The sequence below is a fragment of the Podarcis liolepis genome (genome assembly GCF_965112155.1).
Source record: "Podarcis liolepis genome assembly, chromosome: 10".
NCBI lineage: Eukaryota > Metazoa > Chordata > Lepidosauria > Squamata > Lacertidae > Podarcis > Podarcis liolepis.
In genome coordinates, this window is record NC_139562.1 from 33,953,548 (window position 1) to 33,975,247 (window position 21,700).

Consider the following 21,700-nt stretch of genomic DNA (forward strand, 5'->3'; position numbering starts at 1 on the left):
TAATTGGAAATCCCAGGCTTTTCATTTTTTGATAAACTTTTCACATGCACACAGAAAGAGATGAATGCTTTTCAGCACAAGCTTTTTATGCCATACAACCAACTTGCCTGTCCCTGGTACAACTTACTGCAGAAGCTTTATACTTCATAATATTAGTTGCATTGTTTTAGTCTTCTAGCATCCCTAAAGCAACTATGACCACTACTACAATAAAGAGCTTCAAAGATCTATTTTTGAATCAAGCCTCTGAATAGCACAGGCTAAGAATTTAAGTAAGTAAATTAGCAAACACTGTTTTCTGTAGGTTGTGTTCAGAGTTCCTAAAGAGTTTGTGTGGTGTAGTCAAAGCATTGCAGTAGGTTCAAATCCTTACTCATCTGTGAAGCTCACTTGACCAGTCTTTCTCAGCCCACAGAGTTGTTGCAAGGAAAAACATGGGAGTGAAAGAAACAAATTTTACAAGTAGCATAATGTTTACTAAATCAAAGGGGGAGGAAACATATTTCATTCAACTACACTACAACACTCTACTTCAGAATATGCCACGTATTTAGAAGGTGGTTTTGACTCATTGTTCTCAAACTTTTTTCTCAGGACCACAACTTTCAAAATAAAAATTTGCTCACAGCGCACTGATTTTTTTTATTGATAAGAAATAAATTGGAGAACAAAAAGAAACAACTCCTGGCAGTGCTTGATTTTGAAAAGGTATCTATCCATATTCTGCAAATAAATAAATAAATAAATGATACTATACTCCACGATACTACACTGAAATGGTTAAGTGTTTCTTTGATTGCCCTTGAATCTTCCTGCAACCCTTGCCATCTTCTCTGGCCACACCAGTGTGATGTGCCACACCCTTTGAGAACCACCGCTCTAGAGTTCTCTTCTACTGAAGAGCAGGAAATGGATTTTTCAGGCTAGGCCAGAGTTCAGAGACTTCACACATTCACACATCACTTCCACACTAACACAGCTGATTGTTAAGTTCAGTGATGGCCCCTTTTATCTAATGGAATATGAATGGGAGGGCCCTTAGCGGACATCTTTTCTGGGTCACATGGAGAATCTGAAATGCTTCTCTGCGTGTTTTTATATCCTGACATAATTACTAGCTTTTTCCATTTTCAAACTATATATCTAAGCCAGAGCCAAAGCTAAGACTAAAGTGCCAAAGAAATGCTTTTGTAACCAGAATAAAGAGACAGGTGTTGCGACCATGTTACAGATTTTATGATAAGCTGCAAATCCTCTGGATTCCCAAAATACTAACATAAGTAGTCACTATCAGTAAGAAATGGATGGCATATAAATGTTTTAAGTGAATCATAATAAGAATAGAAAAAAACAATAATTGTAACAGTAGCCAAGAAAAATAAAGCACAGGAAAACTAGTTTACATAAATAAAAATGTGCTATTACTGAACAATACTATCCACACTGTTTAAAGATGTAAACCCAAAACATCCCAAGGAGAAGACCACTGCAAGTTATGATGGAAGGAACAGGTTACTTGAAGTTTGCTCTAAAATTCCAAAAGGTATTATCATGAAGTGATGCTTGCTATGCCACAAAGTCTTGTGTGTGTCAGCTACGAAGTACACTCTCTTCCAGCGGGAAACAATAATGCCAGCTGGAGTGAAATGTTACAAAAATGAAGGGCAAGGGATTAAAGTGAATGGTATAGGTGTCAGATGGCTTCATATACGGGATCATAAAGAATATTTTTTGCACAATTTTAAATTTACTGGCTCATCAATGTAAGATTTCAGATACAATTGAAGATGATAGAGTTCAAATGGCAATGCAGAGAAAAGATATGGCTATTGCACTAGCAGCACGCTGGTTGATAAATTCCCTTCCCAGTGAAGTTCATCTGGTGCCTACACTGTTGTTTTTCAGACATCCGGTTGGGGCACTTTTATTCTCTCAGGCATTTTAAACTATTTTTAAAAGAGATTTGAGTGAAGAGGAAACTGAATTTTAATCACTGTAACTGAGTTATCCATTCTGCTGACTTTGGAAAGTGCAAGTACCCTGGAATATATATTGTATGAAAGCAGTATACAAATACTTCAAAAAATAAAATAAAAATAGCTTTTTCCTGCCATATACGCCAAGCATCATGAACCAGGACTGAAGAATTTATTTTTTTAAAAAAGTTAAAATGTAATCTACTTATGCAATTAAGTAAACTATATATTTTAAATAAAGATCAACTCCACAGCATGATCAAGACTGTCAATGTGAATCATAAAATCACTTTTGAAATAAGGATGATTGGACATACGATACTCCACTTTCCTTATAAAGCTCAATATAAGGCTAAATTCCAAGCTAAACATTTCATTTCCAAAATGCATCAAAACACATTTCCATCATGGTAGTTCCATTATCAATTCCAGTACCAAATACCATCAACCCCTTCTCGCTACTATGATTTAGAGAAGCTGAAGGCATGAACAAGGCTCACTGGTGCTTTCTCAGCGCACTTACCTGCTATAGGGATCCCTCCTAGACCTGTGCTGTGTTGTGGTGGGAGGTTTAAGTCCAAGAAATTACTATTTGAAGGGGGGTTTGCTGTGTGGTTCAAGTGCATGATGTTATTGCGTGGGAAGGCCATCCAAGGATAGCGAGCGGCTTGGCCTGGAAAACTGAAGGAGTTGTAAACTGCTCGATGCTGTTGAAATTGCGGGAACCTCTGTGGCAAGACTGAAAATGTGCTATTGAGAGAGTTGGCATTTGCGGGCGCAGCAGGATGCAGAAATCCAGAGCCTGACCCTTTGGCGGTTGTAGTGTGTGGGGAAGGGTTCTGGAGAGACGTGGGCGAGAGGGAGGGTTGGTCTTGGACCGACAGTTCCTTCTCGATCAGGTCTGCTAAGGCTTTGCGGGTGATATCAAAGGGATCAAACCCCAAGTCATCTTCTTGCTGTTTGGAAGAACCAAATCCAAACGCCGCTTGCCAGTCTGTAGACGAGGATACTGGGATGGTTTCTGTGGGATTTAAAACAGGTTATTAAAGACAAAGTTGCATTTCCCCCAGCTTAATGTGAGCCAAAATACCGACCCATTTCCCTTTCCAATAATTGGCTATTCTCATTTCTAAGGCAGTTTCCCCCAGCCTGGTACCCTCCAGGTGTTTTGGATTATAATTCCCATTGGTCCTGAGAGTTGTAGTCCAAAATATCTGGAGAGAAACAGATTGGGGAATCCTATTCTAGGGGCAACTGGTTTTTAGATTAAAGCTCACAATATCCTTTATGTTCTAGTGGTGTACAGTTACCAAGAAAGCAACTTTCTTTTTCTTTGCATTTTTCTTCCCTGTAGTTCTAAACTGATCCTCTACTTGGGATTTTCACATTTCTGTCTCACCTGAAAAGCTGCTCCCAAAGCTAACAAGCCCCTTCAGAAAATTGAGGTGGAGGCTGTGTGGGCCTACTAGGGAAGTTGCTGAAAAATCTGGCAGAAGCACCTCATGGTTTTCAAGACCCAACCCTATGAATTTCCCATCCACCTTCTGCAACACATTACAGTAGAACTTCATTTTTTAAATATAAGAAGCCACTCTTTCCACTGCATATATTCCTTACTAGAGGCTAGATAATTCTAGAGATGTCCTACATGAAGCAACTTGATTGAGAAGCACTATTCAGTTACTAATGAAAATGTCTCACCACTTGTAATTTTAAGCAAAATATTCTTATTGATCTCATTGCTCATTAGCATCAATGACCATATGCATACAAGCACAAAGTATGATTTATGTAAGGTTTTCTTTATTTATTCTGAATCTTTATTTTGAATCTACATTTCCACCATCTATGAAAAAGGTAAAGCACTTTACAAAATAATGTGACATATTCAAAAGTTCTTTAAACTGGAGCAGTACTGAGCAGCACAATCAAGTTCATGCTAAACTGTAAGTAAATACAAGAGCCTGAAGATATTATTTCAAGCTATTGTGTGCATGGGTTGTCTAACTAATACTATACCTGATGTGAAGAGGCTCTGTGGCTCTGGTGCCATCGGCCAGTCATTTGAAGTCTGTGGGGAGCTGGGAAATGGAGGGAGTCCACTTGGAATAGGGTTGGGGTGCCGGAAGTTGTCCGAGAAGAGAGACTGTGACTCTGTTATAGCCCCTTCAAAGGGAGACCGTGCACTGTGATTGGATGAACTGATGGGGATGACTGAATTGGATTTTGATAAGCCGGGTGGTGGTGAAGGTGTGTCACTATTTGATATCTAAAAAGAAAAAGAACACAGTTTTACAATCGTATAGTAAAAACAGTTTCTCCTTTTAACAACCATTTGGTCATTTCCAAATAGCATGTGTTTTTACAGCTAGTATAAAGTTTTAATCAAGCAACCATCTTATGCAGCTGATAGGCAGGAAGGTATATTTAAGATTATGGCAAATAAATATTTCAACACACAATATAGTCCTTTTGCAAATATAAGGGTATGCAGTTGACAAGAGTTAAGAAGTGCTGGTTCTCAAATCTTACCTGCTGCGAGTTATCACAGTTTCCTATACTGAGAGAATCTGAAGGTTTGTCGATAGTGCTAGAGAGAAAGAAAAACTATTAGGCAAATGTAAAGGACACAGCCTGATGGCCTGAAACTGTAGGAATTAATTTAAAAAGTAATTTTAGAAAACCTAGTTCATGGAGATAACTGACAACAGGCTGATTAGCTCCATCTTGCACATTCTGCTTGTTCATTGTTACTCAGTGTAACCTCATAGCAATCAAAGTTTGTCTATTGCCCCTACTATCAGCCCCCGACATTAAACTGGTGTCCATGAAGCAGGAACCATATCTATTTATAAGAGCTTTGTGCTCAACTTGAGATTGATGGAGCCCAGAGGACTCCCCAATTTAGATTTCGGTACACTGAGTTGTAAAGAGAGGAGAGACATGAAAGAAAGAGAAGAGGCAAAAGGAATAAAAGTAAAATAGAAAGTGAATGAACCAATAAAACTATTCACCACAGCAGAAAAGCTCACTTCTCCTTTGCACTGCTTCAGTTTCAAGACAATAGGAATGCTGTCACAACCTCTCACTTAAACACAACAGGAGACAAAATTGAAGCTCCAGCCGCTCATGCATCCACTCACCCAAAATCAGAACAGCAGAGCAACAGGAAGAGCCAGGAAAGGACAAGACAAAACTTGGAATAAGATCAGCAATTACAAAAACCATGAAAAGATGAGTTGAAGGAATGGTGACAGCAGGACAAGGAGAGATACCAGATCAGGTGCTGTCAAAAGCTAAGTGAGCGAAGGGGATCAGGCCAGGCATGCATGATGGAAGGTGCACTGGCTGGGTTCAGGCTGCAAATGTATGCTAGCACAACCTGCAGTATTAAGTAAGGCTAACATTTGAGACACTAGAAGAAAGCAAGATACTAGAAAATGAATTGGCTGATATGGCAGTTCTACTGGAAAATAATATACTGTCACTATCTTGTTGACAAATCCAGCAGGTGTTGCAGTAAGCCACTGGACATCAACTGATGGACAAATGCAAATATTCAGAAAATATCTGCCTGCTATGTGACTTTAAGGCTGGAAGCGTCTCACAGCCAATGACCAAAGCATCTGGGTTACACAAGGGAGCTTCCTCAGTGGTTCAAATGTGAAATTGCTGATCTTCTACTATAAATATGTAATTTGTCCCTAAAATCAGCCTCCATACTAGAGGACTGGAAACTGCTCAATGTAGCTAGCATCTATTGTTTAAAAAGAATCCAGCTAGGACTTGGAACATTATAGGCAGCTTAACTTAACATCTAGTCTAGTAAAACTAGTGGGCAGAATTATTAAAAATTGAATTACCAAACATGCAGAAGAGCAAGTCAGGCTGAAGCAAAAGCAGCATGGCTTCCACAAGGGTATTCCTGTCTCACCAACCCATTAAAGTTCTTTGAGGGTGTCAACAAGCATGTAAGTAGAGGTATCCAAGTTGACATTGCATACTTAAGACTCTCAAAAAGCTTTTGATAAATTCTCTCACCAAAAGAACCTAGAACAAGTTTAGCAGTCATAGGAAAAGAAGACAGGTCCTCTTATGGATGAGCAACTGGTTAAGTAACAGAAAGCAGGAATAAATGGACGGTTCTTCCTCTATAGAGAATGAAAAAATCAGTACTGTAACCAGTGCTTTTTAACTTGTTCATAAATGACCTGGAGTTAGGGGTAAGTACAGAAGTAACCTGTTTTGCTGATGACACTAAGTTGTTCAGAGTCTTAAAAAAAAGAAATTGCAAGGAGATCCAAAAAGGTATATTGAAACTAGGTGAATGGGCATTAAAATGGGAAATGTAGTTTGATGTGAGCAAGTGTAAAGTGATGCATAGTGGAGCAAAAACCCCTAACTTTACATGTACACTTATGGGGTCCAAACTGGTTGTGACTGATCAGGAAGGAGATCTTGGGGTCAAACTGGATAGCTCAATTAAGATGTCAACCAAGTGAGCATCTATTAAAATAGTCATATATAAAACAATAAATATATTTTCTTTTTCTACACTAAACATAATAATTTCAAACACCCTAAAACGTAAGAGTGTTAAGCAAAGGCATTTGAATAAATTACAATATTTGACAAAACAAGACCAATTTCCTTTCCTTTTTTCTCAAACATGTTAGTTTTGCCACAAGTGCATATTCCCACACTTGCTCTATCCAATCTCCTGCATATGGTACACTTTGCAGCCTCCAGTCCTTTGTGCAAAGTGCTCTGGCTGCAGACACCCTAATTCCTTATGCAACTGAATGACAAAGTAATCCTAACAGTTTAAAAGGGAACAAAGAAAAAAGAGGGAGCGTCAAGCAGGTAAGTAAATCATTTGCTGATTTTATCTCAGCTACTGAGTGTAAATGAGCAGAATCACTTCCTGCTTTTAAGATTGATACTTGTGAGGTGTGACCCTGAATTTAGTGATCTATTCAAAGCTATACTGGTCATTCCCAAACTCTTCCTACAATAAAGTCTAATTCTAAGCACATAGACATATGTCTGTTTTCACATGTCTGTGGATGATATAGGACTGGATAACCAAGACTATATACAGTCTCATCTGAATCAATTACAGAAGCAGGAAGTCAACAGAAGAAAGTATTCTAAAAAGAATTTATGTTTGTTAAGTCATACAAACTCAAAAATCAAACGACCACTATACTCCAGCTATAACCTACATTTTAGAGGTTTTGGCAGAACACGACTCTTTCAATATCTGTTGAATTATCTTAAGTCCACAGGCAAAGAGGGAAACGTATAAATGTGTATATTACATTGTTTCAGCCCACTCAACACTATATATATTTTTAAGCAAAGAATGGAGCAAAACTAGGTGAAACGGATTGTTTTTTGCTTTGTGTAAAACTATTTAACACTCATAATGAACTGAAACTTTTAAATTAATTATTCAAACACAAAACTTAATTATTTTTAATTCTTTTCTCATTATTAGAAATATTGCAGTCTTTCAGTCCTGCGGCCAGAAACACAGCTGTTTCATAGAAGTTACCAGATGTTCAAAACCCCTTTACAAATAAATAGGCTTGAGTTCCTGTTAAGTCTGTGATAGCATGCCTCTGAAAACCTTGATATCTGGATTAGACCTATGATCCACTTAGAGGAAGCACTGAATATGGTTTCAAAAGTAGCAAATCAGCCCATTTTAGGCATAAGACTAGCCACAGGCGAAGGCTGGAACCAAACGATTCTTAAGGTAAGAGTAAAAAGCTCTCGGAGGAAAGGTTGCCAATTTTTAATTTCAACTGTAGTCCTTTTGTACCATGTTAAATCTTGCTCTGAAATGTTTTCTAACCTTCAGGAGTGGTTGTGAGATGGTGGTGGAGGAAGATGAGACAGTAGTGGGGAAAGATGAGAAAGTCCTATTCATTGTGTGGACTTTTGGATCCCGGTCAGCTGAACCAGTACTACAGATGTGTAGAACATTTTCAGATGATTTTTTCAGGCTCATAACTAAAAAAGAGCCTAAGAGATGCTTAGCTTCATATAAAGCATTACTACAATATTTCAATAGTGCTATGGTAATCCACAATGGAATATCTAAAGCAGATCACTTTCTTCTCAGCAGGACAGCTTCAAAATTAGGTAATGGGATGTTTTTCTAAATAGGAAAGCTCTTCTATTGACATTCTATTTCCAAAAGTGCTGGTGTCTGCAATGATTTCTAGTGATGAAGTCTGAAATATTAGGTCAATGTTAGAGCAAGAATACAAGGTATTCAGTGAGTTACCCTATTTCCTAATAAGCTTCTTAGACCCAGCTCATACATTACTGGTGCAACATGGAAGTAACCTCCTGTGTTCTGGTTCCTCATTAACACTAGAACAAGAAACAATGGAGTCAGGCAACTTATATGGCCACTTTCCCCCACCTCAACCTATTACAGGTGGGAAGCTAGAGCATAAGAAAGCGGTTTCCACACTGCAACAGTACACATCAGTATTCCCAATTCAAAAAGCATAATATGCTGTGCTATGCAACTGTGCTATACGACTTGCATTTTGAATCCAACTTGTTAAAAGCCCCACAATGATGCAAGGGACATATTGCAGTATTAAACACAAATTCAAGTAGTCTTAGTAGTCTAAACGGAGGGGAAAGCTGATGGATCTCAATCCAGTGCCATACTTGCTTAACAAAATGCCTGGGTGAAGTGTGTAATGTGCTTAGATCTGCCAACTGAGATCAGAGTATTCAAGACAATTAACTAAATGACTCTTACCTAAAAGATCAGAGTTCCTACTAAGCAACTTTTTCTCTTAAAGAACATTAAAAATTGTTTGCTGAAGTGAGGTACGTGGTTTGCTAGAACACAGACGCAGAAGGAAACTTGTTTCAAAATGCCTTGCCTTTTCCACAACCCTTACCTTTAAAAATTATCTTCTGGCCTAGACACAGACTTCTCCTGAACAAACTGCCCATTGCAAAATAATGTGCAGTCCCCCCCACCTAGGCATCACCTAGTGGTTCAGGCCAACCATTTTAACTTGAACCCAGCTCTCTTGACAGAGGCTAGAGAATCATCCCTCCACATCAGTGAGAGAGAAAGAAAGCTAACTAAAGTATAAAAGGCAGCACAATTACCCGAAATCTGAATCTGGACCATCTGGAGTCATGTGTTCTGAGTCTGTGCCATTTTCTAAAATAGGAGGCGTTTTCCTGTGTTCCATAGTTAAGCCGTTGACTGATTTACTTGAACTCTGTAATGATGGCCAGGCATCTTTGTTATTACTGTTGGGTCTGGAAAGAGGTGAAAGTAAAAGAGAGTTCAAGTTATGTAGAAAATCTTAATAGTGAAACACTGGGGAAATTATTCCTCATGCCATATACTGTGCAGAGGAATATGGAGGTCTTCAACAGAAAAGTTAGTGTCTGCTAAGACTGTAGAAAGAAACTGTTTTCTTGCACCAGGCAGGCTGTTTACACTTATAGTTGTTTTTTAATTAGGTGAATCCCACCAAGACATGTGGTCCTTAAACTGTTCTTTCATCCCAACATTCTCCAGCTTTATGAGTAATGTTACCCCTACCCTTCATATGCTATATCCATGCTTTGTCCTTGAGGATTTTCCCCATGTGACTGGCATTATACACTTCTGAAATATCACTGTACCAGTGCTGGTAAGTTCTAAGTTACCCAATTTGTCTCGTTTCAAGTATTTATTCCCAAAGTTTCAAAACTCAGGCTAATATAAGCATTGATCACTAAATAAGGTTCTTTTGGTATGTAAAATTATTTGAGAGGATGAATAAAGGTAAACTGAAGCAGGGAATCACATCTTTAAACAGACATTCCCTGCTGGGTTTTGTATGTATATGCAAATAAATATTAATATTTATCATCAACATAATTATAAATGTTTCTTTCTCCTAATTAGTCCTTCAGTTTCACCCTATTTTTGAAATCACCATCCCAGGAAGGAATGAAGGATATTTAGAAAAGTAACTTATAATGATTGTTTAGAGACCTGTGCTCTTTTCAAAATGTGTATCTTGTCTTGCCATTCATTCCTTGAAATGCAATAAATTTATGAGTTCTCAAAATGAATGTGGAACAGACACACCCTGCTTTTTAAAACCAAGCATCACTGATCTAACTAACAAAAATTGATTGCATTTTCAATTTTTATATTGATTCCTCATCTTTCCATGCATTTCTGGATTGGTTCCATAAAGCAGACACTACAAGAAGTTAAATATGGCACTGTCAGTTCCATTTATCAAGTTGAAAATTAGTCTGCCATGTAATTCTTATCTGCTTGCCTACCATGTTCTAAAGTTTACACCCACATAAAAGTTGCTTGTCTACATCTCTTCCAGATTTGAATGCTGGTAACTGATGAGTGAACTCACAAACTGGCTACTTCTCTGTCAGCATTTCAAGTTACTGCCCACAAGAACTGTATGAAATCAGAAAGCAGTGGGAATCACAGCCTTTTCTATGGACCAATGGAAGTTAAGTTTGAGCAGAAAAAATAATAATAAAGAAATCATGAAAGAAAAATCTTCATGAAGTATACAGCAGATGCATTTTCTGTTTTGAACGCAGAACCAACTTATTTGCCACTTAGATGACACTTGTTTCAGGAACAAAGCTGAACTCTATGCTTAAGAACTTAGATTCACAGCAAAGGGTGGCAAAAAACATCAAAACAGATGACAAGAGGATAGCAAGAACCTAACATTTTTTCAGTTTCTTCAGCTTTCAAGCTTACTGGGATCTTATAAAATAAATCACTGGAGATGTAAGACTGCTGAGACAGCACAGACAATTCAGAATGAACCAGTAGGAAGTAAGCTTATTTCTACTTTGTTTTACGGTCCAGATAGAATGGTCATGCATACCCAATCTACCTTGGGCTTTTTTGTAAGAATGGTAATTAAGTTCTTGAAAAATTCTTACTGCAGAGACTGGACAGAGCCAAATTTATAGCCATTTCTAAAGACATTGTCTTCTTGCCTTATGATGTGACTCCATCAGGTCAGACCACACTGTGAGAAAACATGACTTGACTCTTGCATGTTTGGTTTATTTCTTTTGATGCTCTTGAAGAAACAGTATTTCTCTCGCAAAGCTCACACTAATACAACAGCCAAGAGAGTAAGAAGGTATCATTATCCATATGAGAGGCTTGCACAACTGATCTGATGTTCTGCCCAGAGTCAAAGTATCAACTTTCCTTAATACAAGATTTGTCTTTTCCTTTAAGAGGCAATGCTGATCCGCTAAGATTTGGCACTGGAAAAATTGTTTAGGATCCTGAGCAAGGTTGCTCTTGAAATCTTATTGGAAAAGGATCCCCATTAAGAAGGATCTAAAGAGAGTGCAAATTCTTGTTCTCCAATCATTTGCCATGATCACAAAGTTCAGGTGTTCATTCACAAATAGATTTTCCCATTCATTTAGGTTTCCCTTATTAATAGTTGAAGAGGCTAAACCAGAGGTAATAGCAGTCTGACTACCATTCAAACTCAAGAAGTATCTTGCAAGCACAAACCTTATGTCATATTCTAAATATTAATGGTGTTTCTGCTATTAAGTAATGTAAGATTTTACAGAAATAGACAACCACTTAAAATTGTTACTTGGAATAGATAGGTACTAGGTCAAAAACCCCTCAGCAACCTTTCATTAAACAGACATATAAATCTATGTTACTCTGTCAAAGTCTGCACCCTACATATTAGCAGCCAACGTATTACAACAAACATCTAATAAGTTGCAATGAGTCAGAACATTTTACACTAACTTTGTCTTTCAGATGAGTCCTTTGTGGCATTCTCACCTTCTAAAGGCAAGGTGGACTCACACATTCATAGTAATGTTGTGTTGTATTTAAAATGAGTAAATCTTGTATTTTGTATTTCCAGTTTAATGACATGCCCTGCTATTTCACACCAAACCATACTATTTTACAATTGTAAATGATGCACTGATGCGAACATCTGCTGAAACAGTTGTTTGAAAATGCTGCATACATCTGTATAATGATGCAAAGGAAGTAAGATGTCAAGTGTGCTGGCTTAAGCAGTAAGGCAGTGAAGCAGAGTGCTTAGAAAGAGGGTAAAGGGGGAAGTTTGATGAAAATTAAAGAGCACACGCAGAGAACCTTTACTTACACATCATACCTCTGTAGTGAAGTCACTTTGTTCTTGTTCTTGTCAACTGCATTTGAAGACAGCTGGAGGAAGTTGGGGTTTAACTTGTATAATTCCTGGAGTAACTTCTGTTCATATTCTTGATGCTTACCAGCCTGGGGTAGAAAAAATTTATAAAATAATGCAACTCTGTCAACCTGGTAATTCGCAGAGAAATCTTCTTTACATCAAAATTTCATTTCTCATGTTCAAATAAGAGAAGCTTGGTTATTTTAAGCTAGCCTAGTCCACGTCCCACCAAATCACAAGACTATGACAACTATTTTGGCCTCTTTTGTAAGAATGTAAATTCATTGCTGCGTAAGGGAGTTTACTGCAAGCTGGTTAAGACCTTTCTAATTTCACTGAAAGGTAACCTCAGAACAATTGATAGTAATGATTACATTTCATAGGTGTACCCCACAATGCCCATTTCAGTTTCTTAGGTAATGTGCTCAGAAGGTGCAGAGTGATAAGTTAAAGGAAGGAGAGGTAACTTGGGGGCCACATTTCACATCATCCCTGACCACTGCCCATACTTATTGGGGTTGATCAGAGTTCGGAGTTCTGGCCCTTGTTCTGCAGAATAGCATTCCTGTTGAGGTACAACAAGCACCCACTATCTGCACTTTAGATAACTATTGTAGACATTTTTGTTCATTTATCCAGATGGATAAATGAATCTCTGCGATGAGTTTCTAATTTGTACTGCTTTCAGTTTTCTTTTAAATGTAGGGTTTTTTGTTTTTAATTTTCTGCTTTGATTATCCATTGCCTTTAGATGATCATGTGGGAGATTTACTATTATATTATATTTATAAAATACATAGGTAAAGGTAAAGGGACCCCTGACCATTAGGTCCAGTCGTGACCAACTCTGGGGCTGCGGCGCTCAACTCGCTTTATTGGCCAAGGGAGCCGGCGTACAGCTTCCGGGTCATGTGGCCAGCATGACTAAGCCGCTTCTAGCGAACCAGAGCAGCACACGGAAATGTCATTTACCTTCCTGCTGGAGTGGTACCTATTTATCTACTTGCACTTTGACATGCTTTCGAACTGCTAGGTTGGCAGGAGCAGGGACCGAGCAACGGGAGCTCACCCCATTGCAGGGATTCGAACCGCCGACCTTCTGATCGGCAAGTCCTAGGCTCTGTGGTTTAACCTACAGCGCCACCTGCATCCCATATAATACATAACTGCTACCTTTTATTCTCAGCTCAGTTTATAGAACTTCAAATCTGCAGCAAGAATGCTTCAAAGTCTTTATATTTCCTCTCAATCCAGCCCTGGGCATTATCTCCATTTCAAAAAGAAGGAGCAGAGAAGACAGTCAAACCAGACATAAATATCCTGGCTGAACAACTGTCAGGCTGCCATGGTCAAGCAGGGACCATCTTGGCTGTGAGACCTGGAAGACCTGCTTCCTGCACTGCAGGCCTTTTCCACCTGGCCTGGGAAGTTGGGGCCCTGACTGACTCCAGTTACAAAAGCTGAAGCTGCTGAACAGACCCTTAGGTTGCAGAATGGGGTGTGTGTGTGTGTGTGTGTGTGTGTGTGTGTGGTGGTGGTGTTGTTGCTCTTGTTGATATTAATTTTTGTATCTTTATTTTTAGAGCTTATTATGATTTAAGGTGGAAATTGTTTTATTTGGTTGTGCACTTCCTGATATGTTTTATTTACTGTTTATGACTACTTTTGTTATATTTGTAACTATGTAATTGTTTTCACGTTGGAAGCCCCCTTGAGCATTGTTTTAACTATGGAAAGGTGGCATACAGATAAAATGATGCATGTATGCTTAAATACTTAAGCCAACTTCATTGTGTTGGCTTAAATACTTCGATCGTGGTTTCTCTAAACCACATTCTTAAATCGAAACTGTAGTTTCAATTCTGATTTACTGGCTCAGATCAGAAATATGAGGCATTTAGAGTAATATTTCATGGTATAGGTTGCAACACACATACCTGCATCTCTTCTTTTGTAAAACTGGCTGCTTCATCCCCTAATTCATGTAGATACATACAGTCTGGTTTAGGACACTGCATATTCTTCAAAAAGTAACTGCAATATTTTGTGGTACCTAAAGATGCCTGGGGGGGAAACGAGACATTAACTATAAAGGACAACAAACTATATACTTTAGAAGTAAGCCTGTTTTAGAATCCAACTCCTGGTATCATGGTGCTCAGTTACATGTACTGATAGATATTTGCCATTACGTGACACACACACACACACACACCCTTATTCTTATATAGTTACAAACACACACATTCATAGTTATAGTTACACACACACATTCATATTACCTTAAGTGTTCTTCCATCTACTACCACATTATTGACACACTGTATGGCTCTGAGTGCATCTTCTGACCGGATGTAAGTTACATATGCACTTGCACTTGGACCCTAGATAATTAAAAAAAGTGTATGTGCATAGGTCAGTTTATTAGTCATCCTATAATGCAGCACTGAACTTCACAAAATTCTGAAGTACTTAATACATAAGAAGCCCTCGGCAAAGGATTCATTTGCAAGAGTACAGTAGTAATTTTTACTGCAATATTTGGATAATCAGTTTAAACAGATTACAGAAGTGCCTGTGACTAATCGGACAGCAAATTTAAAACATATTTTGTCATAGAAGTACTTCTAAATACTCCACCTGGCAAGCACCATTTTAAGAGGCACTCCTATCCATAAAACAAAAACAAAGGAATACTTCTAAGGCAATGTCTGCTACAACAGGAATGCAAAACCTAAATTAAAAAAAACTATGTTCCTTGCTTCAGAGTGAGGAAACTATGTTCGTTTCTTCAGAACATATGAGTAAAATCTGTAGAATGAAGCAACTATATGCCATACAAGGTTGGGCTTCCTGAAGTTAGGTTTGAATTGATGGTTTCCCAACTCTGTACACTGATATTCATAGCAACAAGGCTACAACAGCTTTACTCCAAAATCCATACCATGCATTTGGATTCCCTTCTTTCTTTACAATTATGTTAACTTTTTGCCTGCTCTTTGCTCCTCTACCCATTTTGAAGCCAACTTCTAAAAACTTAAGTATTCCAAGTAACATATCCCTTTCCTACTAACAAACTTGAATGGAAAAGTAACATATACTTTGAAATAGGAATTACTTTTTTCATTAGTATGACAATAGCATATCACCCAGATTAGGGTACAGTGGTGCCTCGCAAGACGAAATTAATTCATTCCGCGAGTTTTTTTGTCTAGCGAATTTTTTGTCTGGCGAAGCACGGTGTCGGAAAAGTTTTGGAAAAGCTTCAAAAATCACCAAAAACCTCAAAAAAGGCTACCACACCGCGTTCTATGAGTTGCTCCTCGAAGTCAAGTCGCATCTGTATTAACGGTGTTAAGAAAAAGGAAACAAACTTGCAAGACGTTTTCGTCTTGCGAAGGAAGCCCATAGGGAAATTCGTCTTGCGAAGCAGCTCAAAAACCGCAAAACCCTTTCGTCTAGCGAGTTTTTCGTCTTGCGGGGCACCACTGTATAATTAAAAATCTTCACCAAGGTACAATGCACACCCAGAAGTCAATACAATCTTTCTATTTAGTGAAAAACTATAACATATTTCGAGTATATCAGCTTCTGCACCAGCAAAACAGCTATAGTAAATCATGGGGTGCTCCAAGTTAGAATGCAACTACATTCCTGAACAGGGGTGTACAAAGAGGCAATAATAAGGAGGCTACATTCCAGACAGAACAAATGAAAAGATCTGGACACATGTTTGCAGGGGAATACATTCATAGGCTACACTTAACTGAAATTACATTCTAATTGTAGAAATTCAGGGGCAGTTTACACCTTACTGCTGGGTATTCTACATTGTAGAATTAATCTGACTCTGGTTATTAGTACATGCAGACAAAAACAGAGCTGCTGAAATGTTCCAGTATGGAATGTTTTTGACCCAAGTATGTAAAAAATGAGTTGTCCATATGCAACTGAAACTGTTGGAACTCCAGCTGAACACCCACCTTTTGCCTAGGTCAAGGGGAAATCAGTATCTTACCTGTGAGCCTGCATATGATGTGCTGTTGTTGATTACAACCTTGTGTATTTTACCAAATTTCCCAAAATATTCGGGCCTTTTCAAAACCTGTTTGGAAGATTACCGATAAAAAAGCAATATTAAGAAGCAGCTCAGACAAAACTCAGACTACTAAGAGATGCCTAACTATTTTTGATCCCTTTGTAAAATCTTTTAACCAAAGAAAGCAATGGAAAATTGCTAAGCAGTTACAAATGAACTATACAAAACATTGGTCTCAGGCTGTCAACTGGAGCAGCGTGGGAGTCTCCACCCAGGCACGTAACTGGTACTGAGCACATACCATATTTCCTACAATTAGTAGCAGATAACTTCAATTCTCTCTCCCGAAATCTAACAACACTGTATTATAATGAGTTCTTCTAACAGCCTGCAGTCCATAAATCACATAAAATTCCAAGTGGAGATTGAAAGGTATGCCAAGTGGGTACCAATTTAACAGGCCCACTGCCAGCAGGGACCCCAGACTATGAGCTTTCATTTAAAAAATCTAGCCCTCCTAGAAATAAACTTATAAAGCAAGGTGTTCAGGTACCCTACTAAGCAATGTGCTAGGCTGTCTGCTCCTGTGTTTAAGTGTTTTTTAGCCAATGAATAAAGACAGAATTGTGGTTGAAGAGTGCACTTTGTGAGCATCAAGAGAAAGAAATTCATGGGATCCTAAAGAGCTTATGTTTTCCCCTCCCCTTTGGTGCACTTTTCCTGATTCCATCTCATTTTGTAGCACTTGGAACCTCTGTAGAATACGCTTTTTTCTTATCAACCAGAATGCATCTTTCCTATGGTGGGATTGTCTGAGATCATGTAGTCCCCAGAAGTTATTTTCTGAAATACTACTACACAGTAAGTGTAGGTGAATGCTAAAGAAAACTATGGTGAATTCAAAATTTGGAGGAATTGGGCATGTCTCCTGCTGTGCAGGATCTATGGTGCAAGCATTAATTAACAATTCATTGCATAGCTATCAGCAAAAGGGCACAAAGATTTGAATATGCAAATGTCCTCTTTTGTGAGTAGATCAGAGGTCCCAATACAGTGTACCAGGCCCAGAAAATCCTGATAGCACTCCTGCAGATTGAGCACCAACATAGTAATATGTCTCACTGACCAGTTTAAGATAGTCTGGTCATAGTGTTCTCACCAACTAAAATTTCTGAAAGCTTTTAAGAGCAGCCCCATGTAAAGTCATACTATCAAAGTTGTTGCTTTAGCAGGCTTCAGAATGAATTACTATGGTCAGAATTGTCTTCTGCAAGTAAGTGCAGCTTAGTATGTCAGCAAAAGTGGTCCAAGCCCAGCATCCAGAAGCTGTTCCAGATCAAAGAAAACATCAAACTGGGAGCCTCCCTTTTCAGAGCAAATGCAGCCCCATCCAAGGCAGGCTGTACAACTAACTCCAGATCCACTGGTTCTCACAATCAACAATATTTCTATCTTATTAGGATTGTTATTGCATATTCAATGACACACTGCTCCCTCTAGACAACTTCAGTGTCCACTGTCTCCCTAGGGTCTCATGAAAAAGAGTATGTGTGCCGAGTATCATCAGCGTACTGATGACTTTTCAACCAGGATTCCCAGACTAATGACCATGGGATATAACAGAATTCAACCGGCATCATTTTATGGGTCCGCAGCCCTGGGTTGGTGGTACTGAACACCACTGAAAAGACCAGAAGAATCAACTAACTTGAGTAGGAATTTATTTGGCAACTATAATAACTGCAGCAAAAGTTCAGGATACAGTTATTCTACAGGAAGTTCAGACTTCTGGCAGCTGCTTACCTCTGGATCTGCTAGGCGTTGGGATAACCCTACTACGAATACAAGATTCTTCTGTACAACCCGTACACTGGCCAGATGTTTACGATTCTCTGATATCTTCTGTTTTCTTTCATTTTGCTTCTGTTTCTTTTCATTTTTTATCCTTTGCAGCTCTTCTTGGGAGAGTGGTTTATACACTGCTGGATCTTCTGGATATGGCTGATAAAAAGAAAAGTGGGTAAGCCTTGATTAATAATTTCCACATCACTGTTTCCTGCAAACCTCAAGCCCACTGCAATAGATGCTATATGAATGATATAGAAACAAGCAATGACTTCAAATAAATCTGAGCCCACCAAGGAATAGGTGTGCACTTTCTGCCAGTGAGGCTTCTTAAACTTTGATATCATCCTTTGCAAAGATGGGTGACATTTCCTCCCTTGAATTGTGCAGCAGCAGATAAAGGTAATGGTAGATAGGCTGCCATTACCTGTCTTCTCATTGTGAGAAGCTTGGTGCATTTCTATAGAATACAGAAAACATAGTGATTAGATGTAAACTTGTTTCAAAGCAGGCATCTGAAAATATAATGGCTGATATTATACGAGTATGAGTGTCATGATAAAACACTAACAGTAACTTGTCACAAAAACACAATATATGACAATACCATGCTGATTAATACCTTTTTTTTAAAAAAAAACCCTTTTAAAAAAATCAAAAGCTTAAAGGGATGCAATGCAACATTCAGTTTTTTACACATGCCTCCCTTTAACCACCACTGGCACATGAAATGTGACCCACTTTAGCAGGTCAGTGAGTTCAAACAGCTGGGTCATCAGAAGCATTCAAAACAAATGTCCTAGTGAAGTACTTAATGAGCATCTACAGATTTCAAACACCTCACCACATTACAGAAAAGGTGCAAATTTAGAAAAAAGATAGAGATGATGCAATAACCAAAACACATCTGTTCATTTAAAGAAGTTAAACTGAAAACAGTTTTAGGGTGGCACCTGGCTAAGTCTTACTTAGACCCACTGAAATAAATGAACTTTAGTTTATTTCAATGGATGTACACTAAGCATCACTTAACTGGATACCACAAGTGTACTAGCACAAGTAGTGTGGGAATTGCTTTTTCATGAGCAAACAACATTTAAAGTGTCCCAGCTATGTTGCCAGATGCCCATCCCATGTGCTCCATCGAAGGATAAAAGTCCCTGATCCCTTGACCATATCAAGAAAACCATAGGTGAGAAGCCTCAGGCCCAGAGGCCAAGTGCTGCCTTCCAGGCTTCTCTAATCTGGCCATCAGGACTTAGACACCCTTCACTGGCCCTACTCCATATTCTCCTCCAGCTCTTTTGCTTGGCTAGAATGTGTCCTTGAACAGTGACAATGTATCTTACTTATCTGGGTATCTTACACAGAAACCTGCTTCCCTTTTTGCCTGTTGCTCTGATAACATGTCCTATGATGGGAGGAAAGTCTTTCCATCTGTCTGACCACCCTATTCCCACTTGCCCTGCCAACCAAGACACTTGTTGCAGATTTCAGAGGAGACGACTGGAAACAGCTGTGGGTGGAAGAAGTGGAGGATACTGTATTGCCCTATGATATATGTACCACTAAACCGATGTTTACAGTGATACTTGACTTCTGACAATTCATGAGTTCAGGAGAATACAGTGGTGCCTCGCAAGACGAAATTAATTCGTTCTGTGAGGTTTTTCATCTTGCGAAGCACGGTTTCCTGGGTATTAACGGTTTTAAGAAAAAGGAAACAAACTTGCAAGACGTTTTCGTCATGTGAAGCAAGCCCATAGGGAAATTCGTCTTGCGAAGCAACTCAAAAAACGAAAAACTCTTTTGTCTTGCGAGGCATTCGTCTTGCGAGGTACCACTGTACTTTGCGGAAAGTATAGAACTCAAAAGTCAAACAAAGATCAATATTTCACTTAAAGGGACTCCATGTTCCTCCCTGGTTTGACAGTGAACCCCAAGATACAGTCTTAGGGGACAAGATACATCATGTTTAAAGCAACATTTCATGTTGGTGAACCTTATTACATAACCAAATTTATTCTAATGAACTTAATATACCTTTCTGCAAGCAGGGCAAAGCCCATTCTCATCAGTGCGAATACGATGCCAACAGAAGCGACAGATCTGGTAACCACAGGTGCAAGGGAAGAAGTTTATGTCATCAATTTCAAGAGGCTCCATACAAAGGGGGCATTCCACAGGGTCTTCCTTCGCATCTGGGCTGCGAGACATCTCTGTTTTCGCACAGCAGCAAAAAAGTATATAATAACTTAAGGGAGGAATAGCACAGAAAACTAAAATGAAGATACTTGAAGATCTGGAAAAGAAAAAAGATGAATGAATTACTATTTAAGTCTACACTGGAGCATAACCAATTAATTCACCCTGAATCAAAAAGCAGTTTATAAGATTGTTTTTTTCCCCATTGCTTTTGCTTAAAATATTTCACAGCCTCCAACTTAGTTTTCAAGGGGTATTAACCCACAAAGTTTTCCACTCTCAGTGAACTGTGAAAAAGAGTGGCATCTAACCCTTTAGTTTCCCACTGTCATTTAAGCAAACATCTCAAATTATTTTACAAACCCTTTGTTGTATAACAGCGCAATGAAGTCCTCCAAGTAAACAGCCAAAGTGAAAATTTCTTCAAATCTTTGTTCTTACATGATTCACAGAAAGCATTTATACGCTTTGGGGTTTGTAGCCCTCCCCCCAACCCTCAATATGTGGTGAAGACATTTACCACACTTAAAAATGAACCAATAGCCAAGCAGTATTCAATTGAGGGGAATGAAATTCCACAGCCGAGGGCTGGCATCAAGAAAAACCTCAACATGTCCTTGGATTTATAACACATGAGTATATTCTATATCTTAGAAATCACAACGGTATGTGGAGGTTGTATGCAAGCTCTCCAGTATAATTACTGTGATAGTAACTGGCCTGCAGCAGTCTGTTCAGTGATCAACTAAATCAATAGCAGTCAAATCTGCAGCCTTTGGTTTAATATAATATAGATGGAAAGGAAAGGAAAAACACGAGAAAAATTGTGTGACAGAAAGGAAGAAAAGGGGTACCCTGTCTCTTGCCCCACCCACTACCAGCATGTACCCCATGTACCAACATTATCTTGGAGGCAATCTGACCTTCAGAAAGAAGGTTCCCTGCATTTGATTCTTTGGCAAACATTGCTCAGGCAGAGTTAGAGAAATTTTACATTTTATTCACTGAAGTGCCAGGGGTCCAGCAAACACATAAAGTCAGCTCAGAACCACCATCAATGCCAGCCCGTGTAAATAGTGTTCATCTAAGTGTGCACCATTTGCAGTACTGAAGCAAACAATTCTTGAATTGATTCAGAAAAGCACTGATATTATCAGTATGATTATCCCAAACAACCTCAATGTTTTTTCCTGTAACACTTGCTCAATTTCCAGTGGATCCCATCAATATGGCAAGATGAAAAACTAACTAAAAAGCTCTTTACAAACATCAGCAAGCTGCCACTACTGGTTGCAGAAAAAAATGGAGCACAAGGAATAGTGACTTCTACAACAATAGGTAGAACTAGGCCACAAATACAAACATAAACATCTGGGAACTACAAGATAATAGCACAATTATCT

General features: G+C 38.7%; 1 protein-coding gene across 13 annotated transcripts in view; it reads right to left on the bottom strand.

Moving 5' to 3' along the window:
- The window catches only part of CNOT4 (CCR4-NOT transcription complex subunit 4), a 55,377-nt gene that overhangs the window by 18,547 nt on the left and 15,130 nt on the right, over positions 1–21,700 (bottom strand). For 4 of the 13 annotated variants that reach the window (XM_083462757.1, XM_083462755.1, XM_083462761.1 and 1 more), the window contains exons 2-11: positions 20,136–20,394; positions 18,051–18,248; positions 16,227–16,313; positions 14,491–14,592; positions 14,146–14,271; positions 12,170–12,294; positions 9,126–9,281; positions 4,509–4,566; positions 3,996–4,245; positions 2,500–2,997 (exon numbers count right to left, since the gene is read on the bottom strand). In XM_083462757.1, the coding sequence (XP_083318883.1) occupies positions 2,500–2,997; positions 3,996–4,245; positions 4,509–4,566; positions 9,126–9,281; positions 12,170–12,294; positions 14,146–14,271; positions 14,491–14,592; positions 16,227–16,313; positions 18,051–18,248; positions 20,136–20,309 (1,774 nt within the window). In that variant the 5' untranslated portion in view covers positions 20,310–20,394. Of the gene's footprint in view, positions 1–2,499; positions 2,998–3,995; positions 4,246–4,508; positions 4,567–9,125; positions 9,282–12,160; positions 12,295–14,145; positions 14,272–14,490; positions 14,593–16,226; positions 16,314–18,050; positions 18,249–20,135; positions 20,395–21,700 lie in introns of all 13 variants that reach the window. The other 9 variants (XM_083462754.1, XM_083462760.1, XM_083462762.1 and 6 more) reach the window with 3 other exon arrangements.